Genomic DNA, 25892 nt, shown 5'->3' with positions numbered 1-25892 from the left:
TAGAGATGAAGGCTCACTCTCTTGCCTAGGCTGGTCTGAAACTCCTGGGCTCCAGTGACCTTACCACCTTGGCTTCCCCAAGTGCTGGGATTACAGTTGTGAACCACCATACCTACCTGAAGTTGTTGTTTTTGTTTCGTTTTTTTTGAGTTAGAGTCTCACTCTGTCACTAAGGTCGGAGTGCAATGGCACGATCCTGGCTCACTGCAGCCTTGACCTCCTGGGCTCAGGCAATCCTTCTGCCTCAGCCTCAAGTAGCTGGGACTATAGGTGTACACCACAATGTTCAGTTAATTTAAAAATTTTTTTTTGTAGAGATGAGATTTAGCTGTGTTGCCTTGGCTGATCTCGAACTTCTGGGATCAAGCGATCCTCATGCCTTGGGCTTCCCCAAAATGCTGGGATTATAGGTATGAAATTGTGCCTGGCTGAAGTTTCTTAGTTTTTGACAATAGCTGTCCTTGGTCTTGTCTGAACTGGCATCAGTGAACAAAAAGATTTAGAACATATCTATGGTGGACATACTTTGGCCTGCCTGGCACTGTTGCTGCATTCTGCTGGTGAGAACATCAGTTCTTCTGCTTGGAATTCCATGCCATGCTGGCTTTGTAAGATCAACTTGACTCTTTCCACTACTGGATTCTGCTCATGCCCGGGCCTGACCCGAGTGCTTGTCAGGTGACTGCTTCCTGGATAGGATGTGACCCGGGGTGGGGCCAGTCAGCCCTCCATAGGACTTTCTGATTTCTCTCTGAGCCATCTATTTCTTGACCATTTTCCATTGCAGTGTGTTATTTACTTTCTGCCTAAAACTGTTCCATTCTTCTTATTTTTACCTTGAGTTTTCAATCCATTCCACTCAACAGAGGACCTTGCCTCCTGCCTTTAAGAGACAAGAGAAAGCATCAGATGCAGATGCCAACATCTCCCACGTGGAGCTCCAGAGTAGATGGTCACATCCACCCGTCTCTGCTGATTTCCCCAGCCTCAGAGAATGGATATCTCTACTCCTCCCTCTGAGAAGCCCTGGTCTCTCCTGTTCTTCCTGTCTCATCCATGGTCTTGCCATGACAATGAGTCTTCCCTCCAGTTGTCAATTTCCCCTTTGTTAGTTCTTGTCACAAGTGAAGAAAGCCAAACCAAACCATCTCCTTGAAGCCAACCAGCCTCCCTTTCTAAGGCCGCTCTCTGCAGACTCCATTTCACTTCTTTTTACTCCATTTGGCTCTTAGACCAACTGAATCAGCATCATCTGGAAACCTGTGAGAGATGTCAATGATTGGATCCACCCAGACCTACCATATCTGAAACTCTGGGAGTGGGGCCTCACCATCTGTGTTTTCACGAACCCCTGTGGAATTCTGATGCACATGATGCTTTGGGGACCACAGCATGAGACCATCTTCTCCTTAGTCTTCATCCTACTTAACTTCTCTGCTATACTTGACAGAGTTAGGTGTTGGTTCCTTTGGTTTGTTTTGCTTTTTTTGAGTTATGGTCTCACTCTGTTGCCCAGGCTGGAGTGCAGTGACATGGTCACAGGATACCACAGCCTCGACCTTCTGGGCTCAGGTGATCCTTCTGCCTCAGCCTCATGAGTAACAGGAATTACAGGTGTGTACCACCACATCTGGCTAATATTTTGTAGAGATGAGATCTCACTATGTTGCCCAGGCTGGTCTTGAACCTTTGGTTCAAGCAATCATCTTGCCTCAGCCTCCCAAAGTGTTAGGAGTACAGGCATGAGCCACTGCACCCAGCCAGTTGCATTTTTTTTGAGTCAGAATCTCACTCTGCTGCCCAGGTTGGAGTGCAGTGGCATGCTCACAGCCACCGCAGCTTCAATCTGTTGGGCGCAGGCAATCTTTCTGCCTCAGCTTTCCAAGTAGCTGGAACTATAGGTCTTGCCAAGTTGCTCAGGCTGGTCTTGAACTCCTGGGCTCAGGCAATCCTTTTGCCTCTACCTCCCAAAATACTGGGATTACCACACCTGGCCAGTTTTTGTTTTTTTTTTTAAAGCAGGATTTATTAAGAGGACAGAAAAGCTCTCACAGTGGGAGGGGATCCGAGGGGGCTGCCCCACACCTGGCCAGTTGCTTCCTTTTAAAGTTTCTTTTTCTACCCATAACTGCAAACCCTGTCCTGGTTCTCTTCCTAACTATCAATCATTAACAATCTCTTTCTCTAGCCCTAGCCTTATACCCAGTTACTAAGACACTGGAATACAGTATTCACCAGTGTCTCCCAAGTCTCACTAGCTTCCTGCATATGCCTTCGACCTTGCTCTTTTTGTGAGCTCCGCTTTGATTAAAGGTGACAGTGCCCAGCCATTCCCCAAACCAGGAACTTCTAAGCAGCGTTTGTCTCTCACACTCTCATTCTTACTTTTAATTGGCTAACCAAATTTCATTAATGTTTATCTCATGCTCGTGGACTAGAAGAATTAATATTGTTAAAATGACGATACTACCCAAAACAACCTACAGAGTCAATGTGAGCCCTATCAAAATACTAATGATATTCTTCACTTTAGAAATAGGAAAAAAAAAAAAATTCTAAAATTTGTATGGAACTACAAAAGACTCCAAATAGCTAAAGCAATCCTAAGCCCCCAAAACAAAGTAGAAGGCATCATACTACCAGACTTCAGAATATACTTCAAAACTACAGAACCAAAATAACACAGCACAAAAGCCAGAAACAGGTCAATGGGACAGAATAGCAAACCCAGAAATCAATCCACATATCTACAGCCAACTAATTTTTGATGGAAGCAGTAAAAACACTTGTTGGGGAAAGGATAGTCTCTTCAATAAATGGTTCTGGAAAACCTGGATATATCCAAATGCAGAAGAAAAAAATTAGAGTCTCACCTCTCACCCTTTATAAAAATCAACTCAAAATGGATCAAAGACATAAGAGCAAGACTTCAAACTATAAGACTATGGGAAGAAAACATAGGGAAAATGCTTTAGGACATTGGTCTGGGGAAAGATTTTATGAAGAAGACCTGAAAAGCACAGGCAACAAATGGGATTATGTCAAACTAAAAAGCTTCTACACAGCAAAGGAAACAAGCAACAAACTGAAAAAAGACAGTCCACAGGGTGAGAGAAAATATTTGCAAATTATTCATCTGACAAGGATTAATGTCCAGAATATACAAGGAACTTAAATATTTCAACAGCAGAACTAATCCGATTAAAAAATGGGCAAATGACATGAACAGACACACAAACGGCCAACAAATGTATAAAAATGCTCAGGATTATTAATCATCAGGAAAATGCAGATGAAAACCACAATTAAGTATCATCTCACCCCAGTTAGGGAGGCTGTCATTAAAAAGACAAAAAATAACAGATGCTGGTGAGGATGTGGAGAAAGGGGAACTCACACACTGGCTGGTGGGAATGTAAATTAGCAGGAGGGGACCCAAAAGACCCAGAATTTATTTATATACAATTGTACATTTATTCTTACATGTTTAAGTTTTAGTCACCTTCAAAGTACTCTCCGTTTGATGCAATACACCTATCAAGATGCTTTTCCCACTGCTCAAAACAGTTTTTGAAGTCGTCAGTTTTGATGTCTTTTAGAGCCCCTGCCACTTTTTGTTTCACCTCTTCCACATCAGCGAAAAGTTTCCCTCTGAGGACTTTTTTCATCCAGGGAAACAACAAATAGGACCCCAGGGCACGATTAGTTGAATGGGGGGTGGGGGTGGGGCATGGAGGTCATGTCATTTTTGGTCACAAACTGCTGAACACTCAGCATGGTGTGAGCAGGTGCGTTGTCACGGGGAACCAGTCACCTTTTTGCCACAAATCAGGACATTGCTTCTGCAAATCATGATGCAACCTTCTCACAACTTCCAGATAAAAACTTTGGTTGACCATTTGATCTGTAGAAACAAATTCCGAGTGTACTACAAGGGGTCTGTCCTTCACAAAAGAAAAAAGCTAATTCCATTTTTTGGGGGGGATCTCCCCCATAGTCATATGGAGAACAGTATAGGGTGCTCAAAAAGTCCAAAGAGAACCACCATATATGGTCCAGCAGTCTCACTACTGGGCATTTATCCAAAGGAAAGGAAATCAACATATCAAAGAGACAGCTGCACCCCCACGTTGACCATAGCACTACTGACAAACGCCAAGATACGGAATCAACCTAGGTTCCCACAACAGATCAATGGATAAATAAAATGTGGCATACACACACAATGGAATAGCATTTGACCATAAAAAGGATGAAATCCTGCCACTCACAGCAGCACGGATGGAACCAGAAGACATTATGTTATGTGAAATAAGCCAAGAACAGAAAGTTAAGCATTGTGTGTTCTCACTCATGTGTGGAAGCTAAAATATGTTGATCACATAGAAGTAAAAAGTAGAATAAGTTTTAGTGTTCTGTAGCACCGTATGATGACTATAGTTAACAATAATATATAGTTTCAAGAAGTTAGAAGGAGGATATTGAACGTTTCTAACACGAAGTCACGATAAACATTTGAGATGATGGATATGCCCATTACCTCGATCTTCTCATAATACATTATGTAAGCATCACAATGTATTTCATAAATATGTACAATTATTACTATTGTTATATTTGAGTCGGAGTATCTCTCTGGCACCCAGGCTGGAGTTCAATGGGCGTGAACACAGCTCATCACAGCCTTGACCTCCTAGGCTCAGGTGGATCCTTCAGCCTCAGCCTCCTGGATAGCTGGGACTACAGGCGCGTGCCACTACACCTGGCTGATTTTTTGCTTTATTGTTGAGACAAGGTCTCGCTATGTGGTCTCGAACTCGTGGGTTCAAGCAATTCTCCTACCTCAGCCTCTCAAAGTACTCAGTGCTGGTGGCTCATACCAATATGTACAATTATTATGTGTCAATTAAAAAAAAATAATGTCGACTTCTATAACAACTCTCAAACCTGCCATATACTTGCTATTCCAGGTGTACTGCCAGAACTCAACAGTCTGGAATATGACAATAGCCTACCCACTTGGAGCAATTTTTTTCAATATCCCTTCCTAAACATTTCCAGTTATCCTTCTAAAGAATAGAAATGAGACTGGGTTTGGTGGCTCAGCCTGTAATCCTAGGACTTTGGGAGGCTGAGGCGGGTGGACTGCCTGAGCCCGTGGGTTCGAGACCAGCCCAGGTGACTGGGCGAGACCTTGTCCCTACCTTAAAAAAAAAAAAATTAGCCGGGTGTGGTAGCGCGCGCCTGTAGTTCCAGCTACTCGGAAGGCTGAGGCAGAAGGATCGCCGGAGCCCAGCAGGTCAATGCTGGGGTGGCCGTGAGTGTGCCACTGCACTCCAGCCTGGGCAAAAGAGTGAGACTCCAACTCAAAAAAAAAAAAAAAAAAAAAGAATAGGAATGAGCATGTCACTGCATTCAAAACTTAAAAAAAATTAATTTAAAAAATAAAACATGGCCGGGCTCGGTGGCTCAGCCTGTAATCCCAGCACTTTGGGAGGCCGAGGTGAGTGGATTGCCTGAGTCCGCGGGTTCAAGACCAGGCCGAGCAACTTGGCAAAACCTCGTCTCTACAATAAATCACAAACTAGCCGGGCGTGGTAGCGCGCGCCTGTAGTTTCGGCTACTTGGAAGGCTGAGGTGGAAGGATCGCCGGAGCCCAGCAGGTCGAGGCTGCGGTGGTCGGGAGTGGCCACTGCACTCCAGTCTGGGCGACAGAGTGAGACTCCAACTCAAAAATAAAATAAAATAAAATAAAATAAAATAAAATAAAACATAACCAAATCCACAAAACAAAGCAACACTCAGTTGCTGGCTTCTCACTGTGCCAAGGTTGCAATGCAGCACCCTGAGCGTGGGAAGCTGGCATTGAAGCCAGTCAACCCTCCCTGTCTTCTATTCCACCACGGCTTTTCTAATTGCAAAATCTTTCCTCTGCCTGACCAACCATCTGCTTAGAGAGGGATCACTTTCCCTTTTTTGAGCCTCCGCTAACAGGTTTCTCTACCTGAAATACCCATTTTTAACCCTACACTCATCATCTGTGTCAGAAACAGGAAAGGTGTCACAAACGCAGGGGCAGGTAACGTGCAGAAAGTGTATCGGGTCTACTGGGGCTTGAAAACTGCTCTCACGCAATTCTTTCTTTCAAAGAAAAGCTAGACATTCAGGTTTTTGATGGGAAACGTCTAGATTTTAAAAGTTCACAGCAATGATTTAAAAATCGAAAACCATCTTTTGTAGGCCATTGTGTGTCTTCCAAATACAATAATCCATCTGTAGACTGTCAGTTTGGACATTGATCTTAGTGCCACTGGGCCCCAGGGCTCCAAAGGTGATGAGGACAGGGCCTCTGACCTGACGGCTCTGACCTGATGGTCAACAGCCCCCCACACCCTCTCATCATGCTGTTTACGTGGCACCTGCCTTGGTGTATTCTGGGAGCAAATTGTTCAGTCCTGGGGGGCAGGAGGTTTCTGCCCTCTGTTGTTGGCCACCTTAGCACACCTCCTGACAGGCAGTGAGAGTTCAATTACGATTACATCCATAGAGAGGTGTCCATCTATCAACTCGATTCCAGACTTTTAGTTATTTTGTGTATTTCTTTCCTCATCTGATAACACGCTTTGATGAGGCATGCTCATGTAAGCTATGATTTAACTAAAGAATTTGTCTCCTAAAATGCACACCTAAAATTCATTGTCCTATTGCAATTGTGTGCTACAACTCTAAATGTATGTGTATACTCTAAATGTATGTGTATACGTGTACACACACACACACACACACACACACACACATGTTTTATACACATGATCCTTGCAAGACAGTAGCCAAAATAAAGACTATTTAAAGATGATTTTGGTAAATTTAGGAAATTATTTTAGTCTAGGATAGGCCTTTCATGTGTTAATTTCCAGGTGCAACGTTTTTTCATTTGACAGAAGTACTACCTAGCAAAGTCAGCTTTAATTTTTGCCACAGTTACATAATTTCTAGTTATGTTATTCAGGCATGCTCACAAAACGCACTTGCAGCTGGGCCCGGCGGGACTTAAAGGATGCCAGTCATTTTTCATTGAACCAAACACTCTTATCTCACTAAGCATTAGACTTCAGAGGGGAATCCTTGAACACCGCTATCTATTTCACTCCTCGATTGATCTAAAGTCTAGACACACCATGGTCCAAATGTTTGCCTAGATCCTGCATGGCTGCCAGCTGCAAAGTTTAGAGGCATTAATCCTGCTGAAAAAGAAATATGTTTTTGTTCTTAGTTGAATGTTGTCAGCATGAAGGAGCATAAACATTCTATGCCTTCCTTAGCTGTATAATAGGCAAGTTGGAATCCGTCACATTTCAAACGTTAAAGATTTAGCCCCCTACCATTTTATTTTACGACTCTATGTGACGTTATCATGCACTTGAAGTCACTTGTGTGTGGATTCTTGCATCTTTAATATCGCACTCCATGCCTTGCATTCATTAGGATATATGTGTATTGTCACTGACAGAACTGTGGGGCTTACCTGCAAACTGTTGAAAATGACAAAGAGGACCAACATCCAGAAGTGTCTGTAGGCCATGTGCAGTCCTCCCCAAAGCCACGTCACAGAAATCAGGGCAAAGAGATACAAAATCAGTGGGATTTCTAGAAATTAAAGAGAGAGAGAGAGAGAGAATTTGAGAGATTCTAAATACGACATGATCACACGTCTACACAAAATTATCTTTGGCTTGTTTCTGTGCTGCTCTGCGTGCTTAAGTGCCCATTTTGAGAGAACAACCTTGGAAATCCCATCCGTATGCCAGAGACGAGACGGCACATTGCTGAGTCCACATTTCTTTCTGTTTGGCAAACGGAGCTGCCGGTAGGTCCCGGGGATGGGTCAGGGTGAGCACTGCTCCTCTCCTGGACTGCCACCTGCTGGGCTGCTCAGAAAATACCACCCACAGCTCCTGAGATCGAGAAATCTCGAGAGCCTTCCACCAGAAAATGGCAGACAACTGTAGGCTCCCAGAAGGAGCACATTCCAACTAGGTGCCTCCGAACAAAAATTATACCTTGTCTGTGTGTGGGCGATCAACAAATATGGACTCACCTCCTTTTTCTGATCAAGAAGACACAAACATTTATTACTAAGGTTAAGGGCAAAGATGAAGTGACTGATTCACTACGATCAAGTGAGCTTACTCAGCTCATCATGTTCTAGGGCAAATCGTTTCGACAGTTTTCAGAACTGACTTCCTCAGGGCCAAGGGACTTCATGACTTTTGCCACCTGTCTATTTTGAATTTTCTTTGCTATTTGGGTTTTAGAATAATAACCTTATGGGGGCATTTTTTTTTAGATTAGAAAATATAGTTTATTTAATAGTAAATTAGAAAGAGAGAGAGAGAGAGAGAGAGAAGATTCACCTCCCCAAGGCGAGGGGGGAGGGGATTTTTAATATTTATTTATTTATTTGAGTCGGGGTCTTTCTGGTTGCCCAGACTGGAGTGCGGTAGCATGATCATGGCTCACCACAGCCTCGATCTCCTAGGCTCAGCCGGTCCTTCTGCTTCAGCCTCCCAAGGAGCTGGGACTACAGGCATACGCCACCAAGCCTGATAATTTTTTGATTTTCTCTTTTTTTTTGTAGAGCCGAGGTCTCACTATGTTGCTCAGGCTGGTCTCGAACTCCTGGGCTCAAGTGATCCTCTCATCCTGGCCTCCCAAAGTACTGGGATTACAGACAAGAGCCACTGTACCTGGCCTAGATTTTAATATTTAAATGGCAGGTTATATAATATTAAGACAGTGAATCAGATCTTTGCAGCCATTTCAAACACATGTTGAAACTGTTGAAAGACATCGGGATGGACCACATCCCCGACAACTTTTATAACAGACCTCAAAGTCCTTTACCCACTGTCATCAATTAACACATAAAATCCTCACGCACTATGGAAATTTGAACAGTTAAATGCAACTTTCACAATTTTTTTTTTTTTGAGTTAGAGTCTTACTCTTGTCACCCAGACTGGAGTGCAGTGGCCGCTCCTGGCCACCACAGCCTTGACCTGCTGGGCTCAGGTGATCCTTCCACCTCAGCCTTCCAAGTAACTGGAACTACAGACGCACACCACCAGGCCCGGCTAATTTTTGTGATTTATTGTAGAGACGGGATCTCACCAAGTTGCCCAGACTGGTCTTGAACCCCTGGGCTCAGACAGTCCTCTCGCCTTGGCCTCCCAAAGTGCTGGGATTATAGGCTGAGCCACCGCCAGGTCAACTCTCGCAGTTCGTAAATTTTATTTTATTTGGAAACAATCTCAAACGTACAGAAGAGTTGCTAATACAACAGCAAAGTTTTTTTTTTTTGTTTCCTGAACCATTTGAAAACTGTCAACCTGACCTCCCATCACCCTCTGAATACTTTCATGTGTATTTTTCACAAAGATATGTTCCTACATAAGCACACCGCATTAAATCAGGAAATTGGCACACCTACTTATCTCACTTGGATACAGTCCCCTCCAAATCTCATGGTGAAATGTGGTTCCCGGTCTTGGAGGTGGGAGGTGACTGGTGGGTGGGTGTGGGAGGTGGGTGTGGAAGGTGACTGGGTCACGGGGGCGGACCCCTCATGAATGGTTTGGCTTGTGCCATTCTCGAGGTCAGGAGTGAGCTCTCACTCTTAGTTCACAAGAGAGCTGGCTGTTTTCAAGAGCCTGGCCCCTCCTTCTCTCTCTTGCTTCTGTTCTCGCCACATGACATGCCTGCCCCCCTTCTTCCGCCATGATTGCAGCTTCCTGAAGCCTCACCAGAAGCCCAGCAGATGCCAGCACCATGCAGAACTGCAGGCCAAAATAAGCCTCTTTTGTTTATAAATGACCCAGCCTCAGGTATTCCTTTATAGCAATGCAAAATACAACTACCATCCTCAAATTCCACTTACTTATTTCCAATAGTTTTCTTTGTAGCAGAAAGATCCAGCCTTCCACCACTGGCGTGTCTCTGTAGTCTCTTTGAATCTTGAATGATTCTGCTGGGTGTCTGACTTTCATGACTCTGATGCTTTTGATGATTACCTGACAGTTTTTCTTGTAGAGTACCCTTGAATTTGAGTTTGTTTGATGTTTTCTCATAATTAGATTTAAATTACAAATGTTTTTGCAAGAATCACAGACGTGATGCTAGGTTCCTCTTATAGCATTCTATTAAGCACTACAATAATTTATTTATTTATTTATTTTTTGAGTCAGGGTCTCACTCTGTCACCCAGGCTGGAGTGCAGTGGCACAATCACAGCTCACCACAGCCTCAGCCTTTTAGGCTGAGGCAATCCTCCTGCCTTAATCTCCCGAGTAGCTGGGACTAACAGGTGTGTACCACTATGCCCATTAATTTTTTTTATTTGTAAAGCTGAGGTCTCACTATGTTGCCTAAGCTGGTCTCAAACTCCTGGGCTCAAACAATCCTCCCACCACAGCCTCCCAATGTGCTGGGATTACAGACATGAGCTACTTCGCCTGGCTTCAATTTGTCCCATTTCTGAAGACGCTCATTTTGGTCATGTGATTAAGCACACGTTCTCCACTGTAAAGTTAGTCCTTTCCCTTTTGTAATTAATAAGTGTCTTGTATGTCAGCAATTTAAAATGATGTAAATATCCTTTTCCCTATCAAATGTTTGATCTATCCATAATATGGACTTAGAGATTCCTGCTTCATTTAGTGGGTTATTATCCATTCGTCACATCATTTATTTTGATGTCCAAACTGTCCCTAGTGGGAGCCCCTTCATGATGGTTTCTGTGCCTTTTCTTTAGCAAGTGCTTGCTTTTGGGCTCAAGGTGTTTCAAAGTTTCCCTGCCCCAGTCCGGGTTTCTTTTAGGGGATAATGGCATTAAGGAAGCAAGATCTAGGGTGAGGTATGGTCATAACTGTTGCAACTCCTAGGCTGTCTCAGTAGACAGAGCTGGAGAACACATATGTATATGTGCATGTGCGCACATGCGCACGCGTGCAGACACACACACACACACACACACACACACACACACACACACACACACACAGTCTCTATTTTTCTGTACCTATGTCTATATAATGAAAGCCATTCGTTCATACCAGTCCTTCCTCCAACTCCAGCCCAATACCCATTGGATTCTAGTTTTCTCTCTTCCATATTTGTATCCATTATCTGTCAGTAAAAATCTCTCATATATGGTTCTTTTAAGTTTTACATTTTTACTATTATTATCTTTTTAAAGACAGGGTCTCGCTCTGTCACCAGAGCTGGAGTGCAGTGGTGTGATCACAGCTCACTGCAGTCTTGAGGTCATGAACCCCTGGGCTCACGCAATCCTCCCACCTCTGCCTCTCAAGTAGCTGGACTACAGGTGTGTGCCACCACACCCAGTGAACTAAAAAAAATTCTTTTGTAGGGATGGGAGTCTTATTATGCTGTTTAGGCTGTTCTCAAACTCTTGGCTTCAAGTAATCCTCCTGCCTTGGCCTCTCGAGTTGCTGGAATTGCAGGCGTGAGCATCCAAACCTGGCTGATCTCTCATTATTCTTAGTATACTCACCTAAGCCAAATGTTACCTTCGCTGAATGTAATCAGTTGCCCATTGCTGTCATCCCTTCCCTTGCTCAGGTGGTCTCCCAAACTCACTCGGCTTCTGACATTTCATGTTGGGCTGTGCCCCACCCCTCCCAGGGGTGCCCTCCACACTGTGACTGGATTCTGACACCCATGCTTGGACACCTACCCGCAGACACACAACCTTCCTCTGTACCAGCTAGCAGCTTTAGGATAAAATTGTTTGGGAAAGGAAGGGAAAAGAAAGAACAAGAAGAGAAGGAAAAGAGGGAGAAGGAGACTGGGAGGAGGAAGAAGGAACCCAAGTAATTTTTTGAGAAAAAAGAAAGCTTTAGAAGGGGATGGTGTTGTGCTCAGATACACCCTTAGTCAAAATATATACAAAGTGAGTTATTATTATAATCACACGGGGAAAATAAGAATAGCATAAGAAAAGGATTATATAGATGATAAGCTATTTTGTTATGAAAGTCTTGCAACAGGACAGGAGAGAATATATTAAGATTCATAAGATGCATTTAATTTTGATAAAAATTCATTTCTTAAACAAATCATACCATTTGATAAAGGGCCAGAAGGCTCCTTTTGACTTCTGACAGGACACCTTAATATTTAGGAGACGGCCTAGGCTATGCACATGAAATTTTTCAAAGATTAGGTATCAAGTCTGGCAACTGCATTCTTGGCTTCCACGGCATAAGAACAAAACTCTATTTATGGCTCTGTGTGGAGAACAAAGGGACATGCACATTTTCTGCGAGCAACTAGAAGCCATGTTTTCCAAGTCTGGCATGCTTGCTCCTCAAAGTGCCCGGAGCAAGGCGAGTGTGGTGTGTTGACAGAGCTTAGCGGGAAAGCCAATGGAGCAACTGACTGGAAACATCCATGGCTCACGGTTTTCTGGAATCCTGCAGAAAAGTGTGGTAGCTTGGCACTCCAGACAAGAAATTCGGCAAGGAAAAAAGGCAGTCATAAATAACTCAGTGGACTTAACAATAGATGCCAGGCATGTTTTCCAGAAGGGCAACAATGATTAAGACGATTTCAGATGGAAGAAACAGATTTAGTATCACATCCAGATTTTGTGGGCCTGAAGCTTATGAAACCTGGGGAGACTTCTTTATTTTGTTTCTTTATTTATTTCTGAGTTGGAATCTCACTTCTGTCTTCCAGGCTGGAGTGCATTGTCACGATCACAGCTCACCACAGCCTCAACCTCCCGGGCTCAGGAGATCCTTTGGCTTCAGCCTCCCAAGTAGCTGGGACTATAGGCACACACCACCATGCTCAGTTAATTTTTTATTTTGCTGTAGAGACGAGGTCTTGCTATGTTGTCCAGGTGGTCTCGAACTCCTGGACTCAAGCAATTCTCTTGCCTTGGCTTCCCAAAGTGCTGTGATTATAGGTGTGCGTTATTGTGTCTGACTGGGAGGCTTCTCTAAAAAACATAAATCGCAGCCGGGCACGGTGGCTCACGCCTATAATCCCAGCACTTTGGGAAGCTGAGGTGAGATGACTGCCTGAGCCCACGGCTTCGAGACCACCTGGACAAGTTGCCTGGGCAACTTGGTGAGACCTCATCTCTATAATAAATAAAAACATAAATCACAAAACCATAATAGGTACAGGATCTTGGGAGGGGCCTATGCAGGTGAGAGGACCTTCATCAACTTTCTGATTAATCCATCTTTAACTCTCTCTGGGGCCTGAGTAAAAAGAGAAGGGATGTTGAGAGTGGGTGATGGCAATGAACACTGGTTGGGGACACTGTTGGTGAATAGCTCCTATGAATGCCATTTGGCAGATTGGAAATTAATGCTCTATTTAATGAAGATCACTTTAGTTTTCTATTTCTTAAGCTGTCATTTCACATTTGGTGAACTACTAATAACTCCTCTGTTGTTTATAATTCGTTGTTTACTGGAGAAGGCATTTATAATTGGTAATATTGGAAACAACTTAGGAATTAGTTAAGATAGAAAACAGAATCATTTCAATGTTCTCAATAAAAGGAGGTCCTAAAAACACAGTGTTGGAACTCAGAAATGAGTATAGAGAACTGTGCTATCCAGAAGAAATAAAGAACTAGAACTCAACAACAAAACCCCTTGTAAACTGGTCCAAAATGGGCAAAGGGCTTGGACAGACATTTCTCTAAGGAAGACGTACAGATGGCCAATAAACACACGAAGAGATGCTCAACTTCATGAGCTACCAGGAAAATTAATCAAAACCACAATGAGATACTGCTTCATACCCATTAGGGTAGCTGTTATAAAAAAAAACAGGAATTAGTAAGTGTTGGCGAGGATGTTTAGAAACTAGAGCCCTTGGTCATTACTGATAGAGAGAGGTAAGATGCTGCAGCTGCCGTGGAAAACAGTTTGGTGGTACCTCAAAAAGCTAAACATAGGATTATCACATGATCCAACCATCCTACCTCCACATGTATACTCAAAATAATTGAAAGCAGGGACTCGACCAGGTTGTTGTACAACAGTGTTCACGGCAGCACCATTCAAAATAGCCCAAAGGTAGAAACAACCCAAATGTCCATCAACAGATGAATGGATTAAAAAAAAATTGCCTTTACATACAATATGAGATGACTTGGTGCTATGTTCTGAATGTATGTATGCATTCACATGTTGAAACCTAATCACCCTGAACTTCACATGTTGAAACCTAATCACCAGTGATAGTATCAGGATGTGGGCCAATGCTCTGGGAGGTGGTTAAGTTGTGAAAGTGCTGCCCTTGTGAATAGGGTCAGTCCCCAGAGAGCTGATTGCCCCTTCTTCCATGTGAAGACACAGTGAGAAGGTGCCATCCATACGCCAGAAAGCAGGGCCCTCACCAGACACCAGATCTACTGACACCTTGATCTTGAACTTCTCAGCCTCCAGAAATATGAAAAATAAATTTCTTTTGCCCACCAGTCTAGGGTAAATTGTTATAGCAGACTGAACAGACTGAGACACTCGTGCTTAAATGAAATTCTGATACACGCTGTAACATGGACAACCCCTGAGTATGTTTTCAAGTGAAATAAGCCAGACACCAAAGGACAACTATTGTATAACTCCACTTACATGAGGTGCCTAGAATGAGAGGATTCATAGACAGTTGAATCTAGGCTATTAGGGCCTGGGAGGAAGAAGGAACGACAAGTTACTGTTGAATGGAAAGAGTTTCTGTCTGGGGTGGGAATTACTGATAGTAGTGATGGCTGCAAAACATTGTGAATGTGCTTAATGACACTGAATTGTATACTGAAAGTAGTTAAGATTAGCTGGGCGCAGTGGCTCATGCCTGTAATCCCAACACTCTAGGAGACTGAGGTGAGAGGACTGCTTGAGCCCAGGATTTCGAGACCAGCCTGGGCAACATAGCAAGAAAAAATTTTTAAAAATTAGCCAGCTGTGGTGGTGTGGTCCTGTATTCCCAGGTACTTGGCAGATTGAGGAGGAGGGATCACCTGAGCCCAGGAGGTCGAGTCTGTGGTGAGCAGTGATGTTGCTACTGCCCTCAAGCCCGGGAAACAGAGTGCGAACCCGACTCCAAAAACAACAACAACAAAAAGGTTAAGATATTAAATTTTATGTTATGACTATTTTACTGCAATGAAGAAAAAGAAGACTTAGATAAGTCAGGCTTGTCATGATAAAATTCCACTGCAGGGAGAAACCATCAAAGTCAAACCATCAAAGTACTTAATTTATACACTTAAATTAACAAGAGTCACTAATATGAAAAACAAAGTAGTTTCAAAAAGGTTTTCGTGAAAGAAATCACTTGCGGAAAGGAAAAAAAATGAGCAATGATATGTCAGTGAGTACTGCCAACTTTAAGAATGTTTGCTCCCCCAGCATCAGCAGGCGTGTTCCTGCGCTCCAGTCTCAAGGTGGTGGGGGCTTGCAGTCGTCCCCTCAGACAGACTTTCACGCTCCCACCAGCGCCCGCCTACTCATAAGTGGACCTTGAACAACTACCGTAATACTATAAGAAAAGGATCGACAGCAGTGGGAAACTGGGGGGGGCAGGGGGGGGCAAGATGGGATTCACCGTAGTCGTTATCTGCCTGGGGTGGGGGGGGCACACCTCATCAACAAGGGTACCTGCCCGATGAATATTTGTATACCTCACCCTAAACTGTACCCCACAATTTTAAAATAAAAAGAGGAAGAAAGAAAAATAAAAGAAAGTCTACTCATGGGCGTTAGCAAGTTCCACTGAGAATGTATCCCATCTCTATTTTTTGGTGGCAAATATGATTTCAAGGAATTTAACTGCCGTTTTTAAAGAAAGTGTAGTGCTATATTATGCTTCTTTTGTAATTGCAGTCTTGGCTTTATTGCTATGCACCAGTGACAACAATAATGGCTTTATTATGGAAATCACACCCCATTTACATGAAGCTGACATTGATTCTGTGTTTATAATCTTTTTTTTTTTTACCAGCATCACTATTTTATTTATTTATATATTTTTAAATTTTTGTATTTTTTCTATTTATTTTATTTTAAAGATGTGGAGTACAATTCGGGATTAGGTATACAAGTGAATGTTGTACAGGTAAAGTTTGGGTCTCCCTTTGGTCCCCACTCTACCTGGTTTGAGATCAGGTACACTTATTGGTATTGTGTCCCCTCCCCACCTCAGCAGTATCCTGCTACTGACAATCTCTTTCAATCAACATCTTTTTTTTTTTTTTTTTTTTGAGTTGGCGTTTCACTCTGTCGCCCAGGCTGGAGTGCAGTGGCACAATCTTGGCTTGCCACAGCCTCCAACTCCTGAGCTCAGGTGATCCTCCCACTTTTGCTTCCCAAGTAGCTGGCACTACAGGTGCGCATCACCACGCCAGTTGATTTTTCAATTTTTTTGTAGAGATGAGGTCTCACTATGTTGAGTAGGCAGGTCTCAAACTCCCAAGCTTAAGTGATTCTCCTAGCTTGGCCTCCCAAAGTACTGGGATTACAAGCATGAGCCATTGCGTCTGACATGACCTATTCTATTCTATCCACTTTACTCTTTCCCACCCCACCCCATCCCATCTTATCAACTTAAAATAGGTAGACAGGGGGACTCATCAGTGTACCAAGACCCATGACTTTTCAACCCCTGCTCCAGAAGGGAATTTAAGTAGCCTGAAGGATATCTTAGATGTAAAGGCAGGTACCATAAAAACAACCTACCACCTTCCGACATGGATGTCCCCTGACCTTTTCTGACATATGGAGGATATAACCCTAATCTGGAAGGATCTGTGCAGGTGAGATGCTGAGGCTGCAGGCAGAAAACAGAGCCAATACTGCCTTAGCGTGCATTTCCTAGGGACAAAGAGGAAGAATGTGAGCAAGTTTTCAGGGGAGCCCCAAGGTCTGCTGAGAACCAAAACAGCAGAGCTTTGTAATGTCTGACACAGGGTTCTCCTGGAGACTAAAAAACAATCCTGCGTCAGGGCTGCGTGGAGTGTGATTTATTGGGATTCAAAAAAAAAAAAAAAAAAAAAGGCACAAGCCTAGAATTATGGTCTTGCCCTGCAAAAGCTATATATAATTTTCAATTTGCAGGCTATAATTTTGAATCTAAGGAGAATAACCAAGTTAGATGAGACATACCCACATGGATTTTGCAAGAACTATTATTAGAGTAATTCTGTTTGAAACAAGTACTTCAAAGTTTCTAGATAGTATTCTGTTGAGGGGGGGTCAAACAGATCTGTGATTCTTAAAGAAGAGGTTACATGTTCTGGTTTTTTCAGGAAAAGGGAAATTCTCATTTGGGTGCACAGCCATCATAATCATTTTCTACACCTTCATCAATGTTTCATAAGATGAAATTATAACACATGTTTTTAGAAGAGTAGAGTTCATAAACAAGCATGAAGTCAGCCAACAAACAACTGGAGACTGGCTTAACCTAGTTTTCTAACTACATTACCAGCTACTCAACCATTAAAGAGCTGAAAACTCAGCCACAGGCGTGCTCAGGCACCTAGCAGCAATTTTCCAACCCACTTATCTTTTGTAACACAATGAATCTGTACAATGCCTCTTTAGACCCACCCACATCATCTATATTTTGAATCTTACAAGATGGCTTCATAATTTTTGGAAATTAGGTGACTGTATTTGGCCATGAATAGCCAGCTATGCTTTCTAGATAGTTTGACAGGACATCAATTATCACTCATTAAGATTTACTAGGCTCAAACTCAACTCTAAAGTCTTGAGTCAAACCTGACACAATGTCTCAGAAAAATTAACCCTCAAGATAGCTCAAATTGTGCAAGAAAATATTTGTACAGGAGCGTCATATGTGTCAGTTCCCAGAACTGTTTTCTGGTAGACCCTCAATCTGGATAAATGCCAGATTACCTCAAAGCTGACTTCCTTTCTTTAATTTGGTTCTCTTACTATCAAAACACAAAACTGTAACACAAGTTTAACTTTTATTTGATTTTTAAAAATACATATCCTTTGCCAGATCACTATTCTAAAAGGTCTACTTGAGTTCAATCCTTTGGTTCTCTGTCAATGTGATTAATTGCAACTCTTCCCCCAACAGTGAGATTATTAAGGCACTGTCTGGTCTTAGAAATAATTATATGTCCCCAAAGCTTTGGGCATATTACCTAGTCTCTGTTGTTAAATAATTATATTTTAAAATTGAGAACATACCAAACCGACACCCAGAGTTGTTTTCAAGCATACACAACAATAATTGACCATAAAGTAGTCTGATATCTGTGTTATATAAAGGCTTCTTATTACCTGTTTAAACAATGCCACAGTCCCCACAGGTGTGGCAGGGATTTTGGTGTATCTAGGAGTGAACTAATATCTTATTGCTCATTCTGACTGACAGCCTTGACTAAGCCCTTACAGAGAAAAGAAAAGGGAAGGAATTGTGTTTGGAAAGAAAGGCAGTCACTAGACTGAATGCCATACGTATAATCTAGGGAGAAAGAGGCTGCCAAAAAAAAAAATCAACAAAAAACCAACCAAACAAAAAAACCTATTTTGACAATACTTGTATATTAGTGATCAAAGTTATATGATCAATTATCTATACCCAATGAGAGATCATTATAATTTTCTTTCTGTATCTGTTTATCAGTATTATATAGAGAATTTAATTTTTGTGAGTTTTTTTTTTTTTTAGATTTTAATTCCAGTTATTTTTTCTCTTTTCATGTAGAATTCAAATAGTTACTGTTTAACCTGGTTCTCAGGTGTTTGATATCATTGGCAAATGTAGGGTAGATGTTATAACTTATTTTTGCCCGAGGCATTTCCACTTTTTTTTAGAGTGGAAGCATTGGAATTTTATTCAACTCCAGATACCATGGGTTTGACATTAGTAGGTTAAGATTTATGAATGAGTCTTCGTACTGTTTTTTGGGCCTCTGTGCTTTGTAAGCCACCCAAAGGGATCTATTTTTACTATTCAAGTCCATCCTCCATAAGCTAGACAGACCCTGCTGCATTCATTTTGTTTCCATCCACTTGTTTTTTTGCCTGGTGAAGTTCATCCAATTACAAAGTTTGTAAAACAACTGAAGAAAATATTTTGTTTTTTTCCCCTAGTGGCAAAGCAGCTTCAATATAACCATGGATTAAGTATTTATTAGCAAATACTATGGCATTAGTGGGGAAAAGATGGGGAGAGGGGAACCACTACACAACTTGGAGATCACATTAGATGAGTGTAAGGATTACATGCTGTTAATTTCAATGACTTATTCATTCACAGTCACCCCGATTTATATTGTTTTTATAAAACTGTACACTAGAGCTTTAAATAACTATGCAACACCTGTAGTCTTTCCTACAAACTGGCTTCCACTTCTTTCTTGAGGTTGATGCATTCTAATTATAAATCACATTATTTGCTTTTTTGAAAGTTATCTACGTTAATGTTTATATTTTGCTTCTGTCAAATTCAATTAAAAGAGAAAGTTCTCTTTTGATTATGAGCCCTCAGTCAATTAATAAATATTTCTACATTTTGAGTTAGGGTCTCACTCTGTCACCCAGGCTTGAGTGCAGTGGCACGATCATAGCTCACGGCAGTCTTGACCTCGTGGGCTCAGGTGATCCTGACATCTCAGTCTCCCTAATTAGCATGGACTACAGGTGTATGCCACCACACCTGGCTAATTTTTTTTTTTTTTTTGTAGAGATGAGGTCTTGCTATGTTGCCCAGGCTGGTCTCAAACTCCTGGCCTCAAGTAGTCCTCCCACCTTGGCCTCCCAAAGTACTGGGATTACAGGCATGAGCCACTGAGCCTGGTCAATTTTTTAAAAAATGCACAGAGGTTGAAAAATATGACCAGGTGAAATTTATTTATTTATTTTTTAAAGGCAGAATAGTACAGTGGTTAGGAATTGACCCTGGAACCAGATTACTTGAGGGCTTTTACTAGTTGGGTGAGCTTGCTGAGTGACCTAACTGCTCTGAGACTTGATCTTCTTCTCATCTGAAGGCTGAATATACTATTAGTCCTTCCAAAGTCTACAATGAGACTCACCAAACTGTAATTTGTGAAAGCACCAGTGACTGCACTGGTCAGTTTTGACAATGACTGATCTGAAAGTCTATGACTGTGGACTGCCTCCCTAGTTAGGAAAATAAGAAAAGTATACAGAGGAAGAAGGGAAGGAAGGGAATGAAGGAATAACACTGAGATGACAGCAAGTAGGGCAGGCAGAGGGGCCAAGTCCATGATGATTTTGGTCATTCTTAAGGACCAGAAATGAGAGAGAAGCCCAGGTGGATGTGTCCAAAGACACTTGAAACTGTGAGCCTATACATAGAGAGAGAAGCTGGGCTCAAGTCAAGAGATTTGACAATGAGCACCAGAATATGAAAAAGGCAACGTTCATCCCTGGAAAAAAACAAACACTTCAGAGCTGTGAGGCCCAAGAAGAAGGATCATGACCTGGGAGTTAGCATGAAAGCACCTGTAAAAAGAATAGGGCGTTATGAAAGGCAATAGAGATGAACTTCTTGTTTTGTTTTGTTTTTTGAGCTGGAGTCTCACTCTGTCTCCCAGACTGGAGTGCGGTGGCCGGCCTCGACCTGCTGGGCTCCGGTGATCCTTACGCCTCAGCTTTCCAAGTAACCGGAATTACAGGCATACGCTACCACGCCCGGCTGATTTTTTGATTTATTGTAGAGATGAGGTCTTGCTGCCCAGGCGGGTCTCAAACCTGCGGGCTCAGGCAATCCCCTCACCTCAGCCTCCAAAGGCGCGGGATTACAGGCTGAGCCACCGAGCCCAGCTCGGAGATGAACTTCTTAAGGAAGGCGGGTCCTCCATACTGACTTATGTTGAAGAGTTGAAGGATAAGCGCATGGGAAGAGTGGGGAGTGGAGTTGGTGCCCAAGGTCATGGGTGATGGATGAAGAGAAGAGAAAGGCACTCGGAAAGCTTCGCATGGACAGACGGTCATGAGTGTGGGAAGGCTGCATGAATGACTCTTCAAGGGGTGTGCTGGTGAAGGAGGGAAGAGGCAGGCAGTAACTTGATAAAGCAGCAACAGTGTGAGTAAGCTCTTCTAGGTGGTGGGAGGGGATCCATGTTTTTAGATGGAGGGGAAAGACCCAGAAAAGATAAATATTTGAGAGGTAAGGCAGTCAGTTGTGGAAAATTCAGTGACATTCAAGGGAAGGAAAAATAGATGGAAGTAGACGTGGCAAAGAAGAGAGACAACAAAGAGCAGACCGTGTCAGGAGAGCGGATCAAAACAACTCCATGCTGTTTTCATGTCTGTCTAAAGACTGAGGACAGTAGGTGTTGAATGCAAGACTTCAGGACAGCAGGCTCTGTTTCAAAGATTACTTAAGAATCAACTAAAAACAATCCACAGGATTTCTGAGAAGCAGAGGTTGCTTAGTTAAGGGTACTTAGAATAAATTAGTATTCATTCAAGAGCAGCACTGATTGGCTGGTCAAAGTAGAGAAATGAGTGGTGTGGACTGGACTGGTGATGGGCAAAATTGCTGAAGGAGGAAGCCATGCTGGTGAGGAAACCAAGGGAGATGGTGAAAATACCCTCACTATCTCCCATCTCGGGTTCCAGATTGGGTTCTATGAGGACAATGAAGGGTGGAGGGAAGGGAAGTTGCCAACAGGATAAAGAAAGTATAAATAAAGAAAGGATAAAGGAGCAAGGAACCGGGAGAGAGGACAGGGAGAGCCTGTGCTCAGAGAGAGGCAAAGAACTATGACCTAGGAAGGGAGAAGCCAATGAGAAACAGTAACTGCAGGAACACAAAGAGGAAAATGGTGGTGTAAGCAAAAGCACAGCTTTAAAAATAGGGAAATGTAATTTTTAAAAAGAATTATTTATTTAGCTGAGAGATGGGGTCTTGAATGTTGCCCAGGCTGGAGTGCAGTGGCTATTTACAGGCACAATCAGATCACCCTGCAGCCTCAAATTCCGTGGCTCAAGTGATCCTCCTGCCTCAGTCCCCTGAGTAGTTGAGACTATAGGTGTATGTTACCACCATCCAGCAGGAAAAACTACTAAGCAGGGACACAGTGGCCTTGAAGTGAAGGATAAAGCAAAAATATTTTGACATCCTGTTACTGGAAGGATTGACCTTTTGTAACTGATTGCAAGGAAAGTGATATTTAATGAGGCAGGCTGTTTCGGTTATGGTAAGGCAACTGAAAGAGTACTTTTGTGTATGTGTGTGTGTGTTTGTTTTTGAGTCGGGATCTCACTCTGTCACCCAGGCTGGAGTGCAGTGGGACAATCACAGCTCACAGCAACCTCACTCAGCCTCCTGGGCTCAGGTGATCCTTCTGCCTCAGCTTTCCAAGTAGCTGGGAACTACAGGTGTGCACCACCATGCCTGGCTAATTTTTTGATTTTTTTTTTTTTTTATAGAGACGAGGTCTCATTATGTTGTCCAGGCTGGTCTTAAATTTCTAGGCTCAAGCAATCCTCCCGCCTTGGCCTCCCAAAGCGCTGAGATTTCAGGCATGAGTCACCATGCCCGAACTTTTATGAGTATCAAAGGTTGCTTTTGTCTGTTGCCCAGTGAAATTCACACTGCACCTTTGGTATGATACATTTTTCTTCTGAAAAAAACCCAGCACAATGTAAAAAACATTGTTTTCCTCTATTCACCTTTCTGAGTTTTATAATGTGTAAACTATTAAGCATGGCATTAGACCATAGGTATTGTGCCAACCATGCAACTTTAAAGATATTTATGATTCAACTGCGAATTCTCTGAAGTACCCATCCCCACTTCCTATTTTCCTAGTGATAGCAACTCTATTTTTCTTTTTTCTTTTTCTTTTTTTTTGAGTTGGAGTCTCACTCTGATGTCCAGGCTGGAGTGCAGTGGCATGTTCATGGCTACCACAGCCTCAACTTTCCACCTCAGCCTTCTGCTTCAACCTCCCAAGTAGCTGGAATCACAGGCGTGCACCACCACGCCTGTATTTTTCTTTTTTTCTAGATCTTCTATTTTTCTTTATTTCCAGATCTTCTCTTTAATAATGTGCCAGTTGACTATATAATTAAAGAGTAATCATATTATTTTGTAGCTATTATTTTGTAGACTACATATTTCTTTAAAGAACTACTTAGGCACTGAATCATAAATTGAAAGCTATTTCAAATAATGAAAATGGCAATAAGTCATACATGGAAAAGTTGCGAACCAAGAATGGAATTTACACTTAAGAACTTGGGATTTGGCTGGCCAGAGAGAGCCATGGTATATGACGGGATCACCATGCTGATGCCAACTGAAGTGGCTTATAGATCAGGACAAGGGACAAACATAGTGCTTTCAATGCCATAATCATTCCAAGATAAATCAACCTCCCCAAATTGATTTTTCTAATCTCTAGTTGAGTTTTATATACACGCTTTGGCAATGGTCTGAATACAAATTCTGGAAAGACACATTTTAAAAAAATCTGAAACTGTTTTTATTAGCCAGGAGTTGAACAGAAGACTTCAGCCATCCATTAAAAAAGAAAGTGCTCTTAAATCAAAGCAATAAACATGAATAACTGTTTTATGTAGCTTTCAAAGGAGTAGAAAGAAATACCTCACTGGTAATTTTTTCAGGATAAATATAGAAGGATTTGAGGGGAAATAAGTCCTTTAAAAAAGTGAGAGGCGGATGCAGTGGCTCATGCCTATAACCCCAGCACTGTGGGAGACTGAGACTGGAGGATTGCTTGAGGCCAAGAGATCAAGACCAGCCATGGCAGCAGAGTTAGACCCCATCTCTACACAAAAGCTTAAAAAATTGCTGGGTTAAGGCCGGGCTCGCTGGCTCAGCCTGTAATCCCAGCACTTTGGGAGGCTGAGGCGAGTGGATTGTCTTAGCCCACGGCTTCAAGACCAGACTAGGCAATAGGCGAGACCTTGTCTCTATAATAAATAAAAAATTAGCCAGGCGTGGTAGCGCGTGCCTATAGTTCCGGCTACTTGGAAGGCTGAGGCAGAAGGACTGCCGGAGCACAGGTCAATGCTGGGGTGGCCATGAGTGTGCCACTATACTCCAGCCTGGGCAATGGAATGAGACTACAACTCAAAAACAAACAAAGGAACAAACAAAAAACCACAAAAAATTGCCAGACCATGGTAGCCTATGTGCCTGTAGTCCCTGTAGTCCCAGCTACTTGGGAGGCTGAGGTGGGAGGATCACTTGAGCCCAAGAGTTTGAGTTTACAGTGAACTATGATCATACCATTGCCCTCTGGCATGGGCAACAGAGTGAGACCATGTCTAGGGGAAAAAAAAGTGAGGTATGCCAGGAAAGTTAAGATTTAAACTTTTCAGTAATTTGGAGGAAAGCAGCAAAAAAAGTGTATGGGAAACAACTCACTTAGCCCAGGTACAAAAATGACAAATAATTGAGACTGTTTCACTGATTCTCTGGGTCGAACATGGTACATATGTCATTGCAATGATACACACACGTCAACAAGAGATGTCAGCTACACGAAGGGTCAGATGTGCAGTGCAACTGAGTGACCATGCCACTTTGATGCTCTTGGACATTGGTTTTTTTTTGAGTTGGAGTCTCACTCTGTTGCCCAGACTGGAGTGCAGTAGCTGCTCCCGGCCACTGCAGCCTCGACCTGCTGGGCTCCGGCGATCCTTCCGCCTCAGCCTTCCAAGTAGTCGGAATTACAGGCGCGCTACCACGCCCGGATGATTTTTGATTTATTGTAGAGATGAGGTCTCGCTGCCCAGGTGGGTCTCGAACCCGCGGGCTCAGGCAATCCACTCACCTCAGCCTCCCAAAGGCGCGGGATTACAGGTTGAGCCACCGAGCCCGGCGGACATTGGTTTTAAATGGATATCGCATTGAGCACATCTTCTGCTAACTCCCTACTAAAGTCTATTTATGATGGTGTCAAGGTGGAAATTAGTTTCAGTTCCATTTCCTCTCCTCTCCTGCCACCACAGATGAGAAACTCAGCAAGGAGTGAATTCAGTTGTGTTGTTTATCAGTAATGTCACAGTGAGGTGGCAGCACTAGTTAAGGATGGTCAGGGCATTAGGGGACTTTGTGTGGGGGAAGCAGTGGAATGCTCCTTTTATCCTACAGTCTAGTGATTGTTATTGGATGATTTCATGATATTAATGTTGCCGCTGAGAATAATGCTCCAGTGTGGAAGGGAATAGGCAAGAATTGGGGGATGTCGGACTCAAGATAGTTGTAATAATCTAAATATGAGGTGATGGGAGCTATAATCCACATGCTGTGGACTGAACTGTGGTCTCTTATCCCCCAGGTTCGTATGTTGAAGCCCTACCATGGGATTTGGAGATGGGGCCTTCAGGAGGTAATTAGGTCACGAGGTTGGAGCTTTCATGATGGTATTAGTGCCTTTAAAAGAAAAGACATAAGAGGGCTCTCTCTCTCCCTCAGCCACGAGAGGACACCGCAAGAAGACAGCCATGAAAGCCAGGAAGGGGGTTGTCAATGGGAACCAAGACAGCTGACACCTTGGTCTTGAACCTGAACTTCCAGAAATGTGAGCAGTAAGTGTCTGGCGTTTAAGACACCCAGTCCATGGTATTTTGTATGGACGCCCGAGCTGACTAATATGCCAGGTAGAATCATCAAGAAAGGGAGAGGGACGTTGGAGAGATACTGACAAAGTATTCAGAAGAAAGAAGTTACATATCTGACTGCATTCTGCACCAAGTACATATCAAAAGGGTTGTTACCCTAGTAAAAATAATAATACATATTGAATACTTAGTATGTTTCAGGGGTTGTACTATATATTTTGTATGAAGTAGCCAGTC

General features: G+C 42.8%; 1 protein-coding gene across 1 annotated transcript in view; it reads right to left on the bottom strand.

The window, feature by feature from the left end:
- ADGRV1 (adhesion G protein-coupled receptor V1) overlaps positions 1 to 25892 on the bottom strand; it is a 555854-nt gene that overhangs the window by 64399 nt on the left and 465563 nt on the right. The window contains exon 86 of the mRNA XM_008061062.2: positions 7526 to 7647. Coding sequence (XP_008059253.2) covers positions 7526 to 7647 — 122 coding nt within the window. The remainder of the gene's footprint in view (positions 1 to 7525; positions 7648 to 25892) is intronic.

The sequence above is a fragment of the Carlito syrichta genome, unplaced genomic scaffold, assembly GCF_000164805.1.
Source record: "Carlito syrichta isolate Samal-C Ts95f unplaced genomic scaffold, Tarsius_syrichta-2.0.1 Scaffold305037, whole genome shotgun sequence".
Lineage (NCBI taxonomy): Eukaryota > Metazoa > Chordata > Mammalia > Primates > Tarsiidae > Carlito > Carlito syrichta.
The sequence above is the reverse complement of the archived record's forward strand: the minus strand, read 5'-3'. Positions and strand labels throughout refer to the sequence as shown.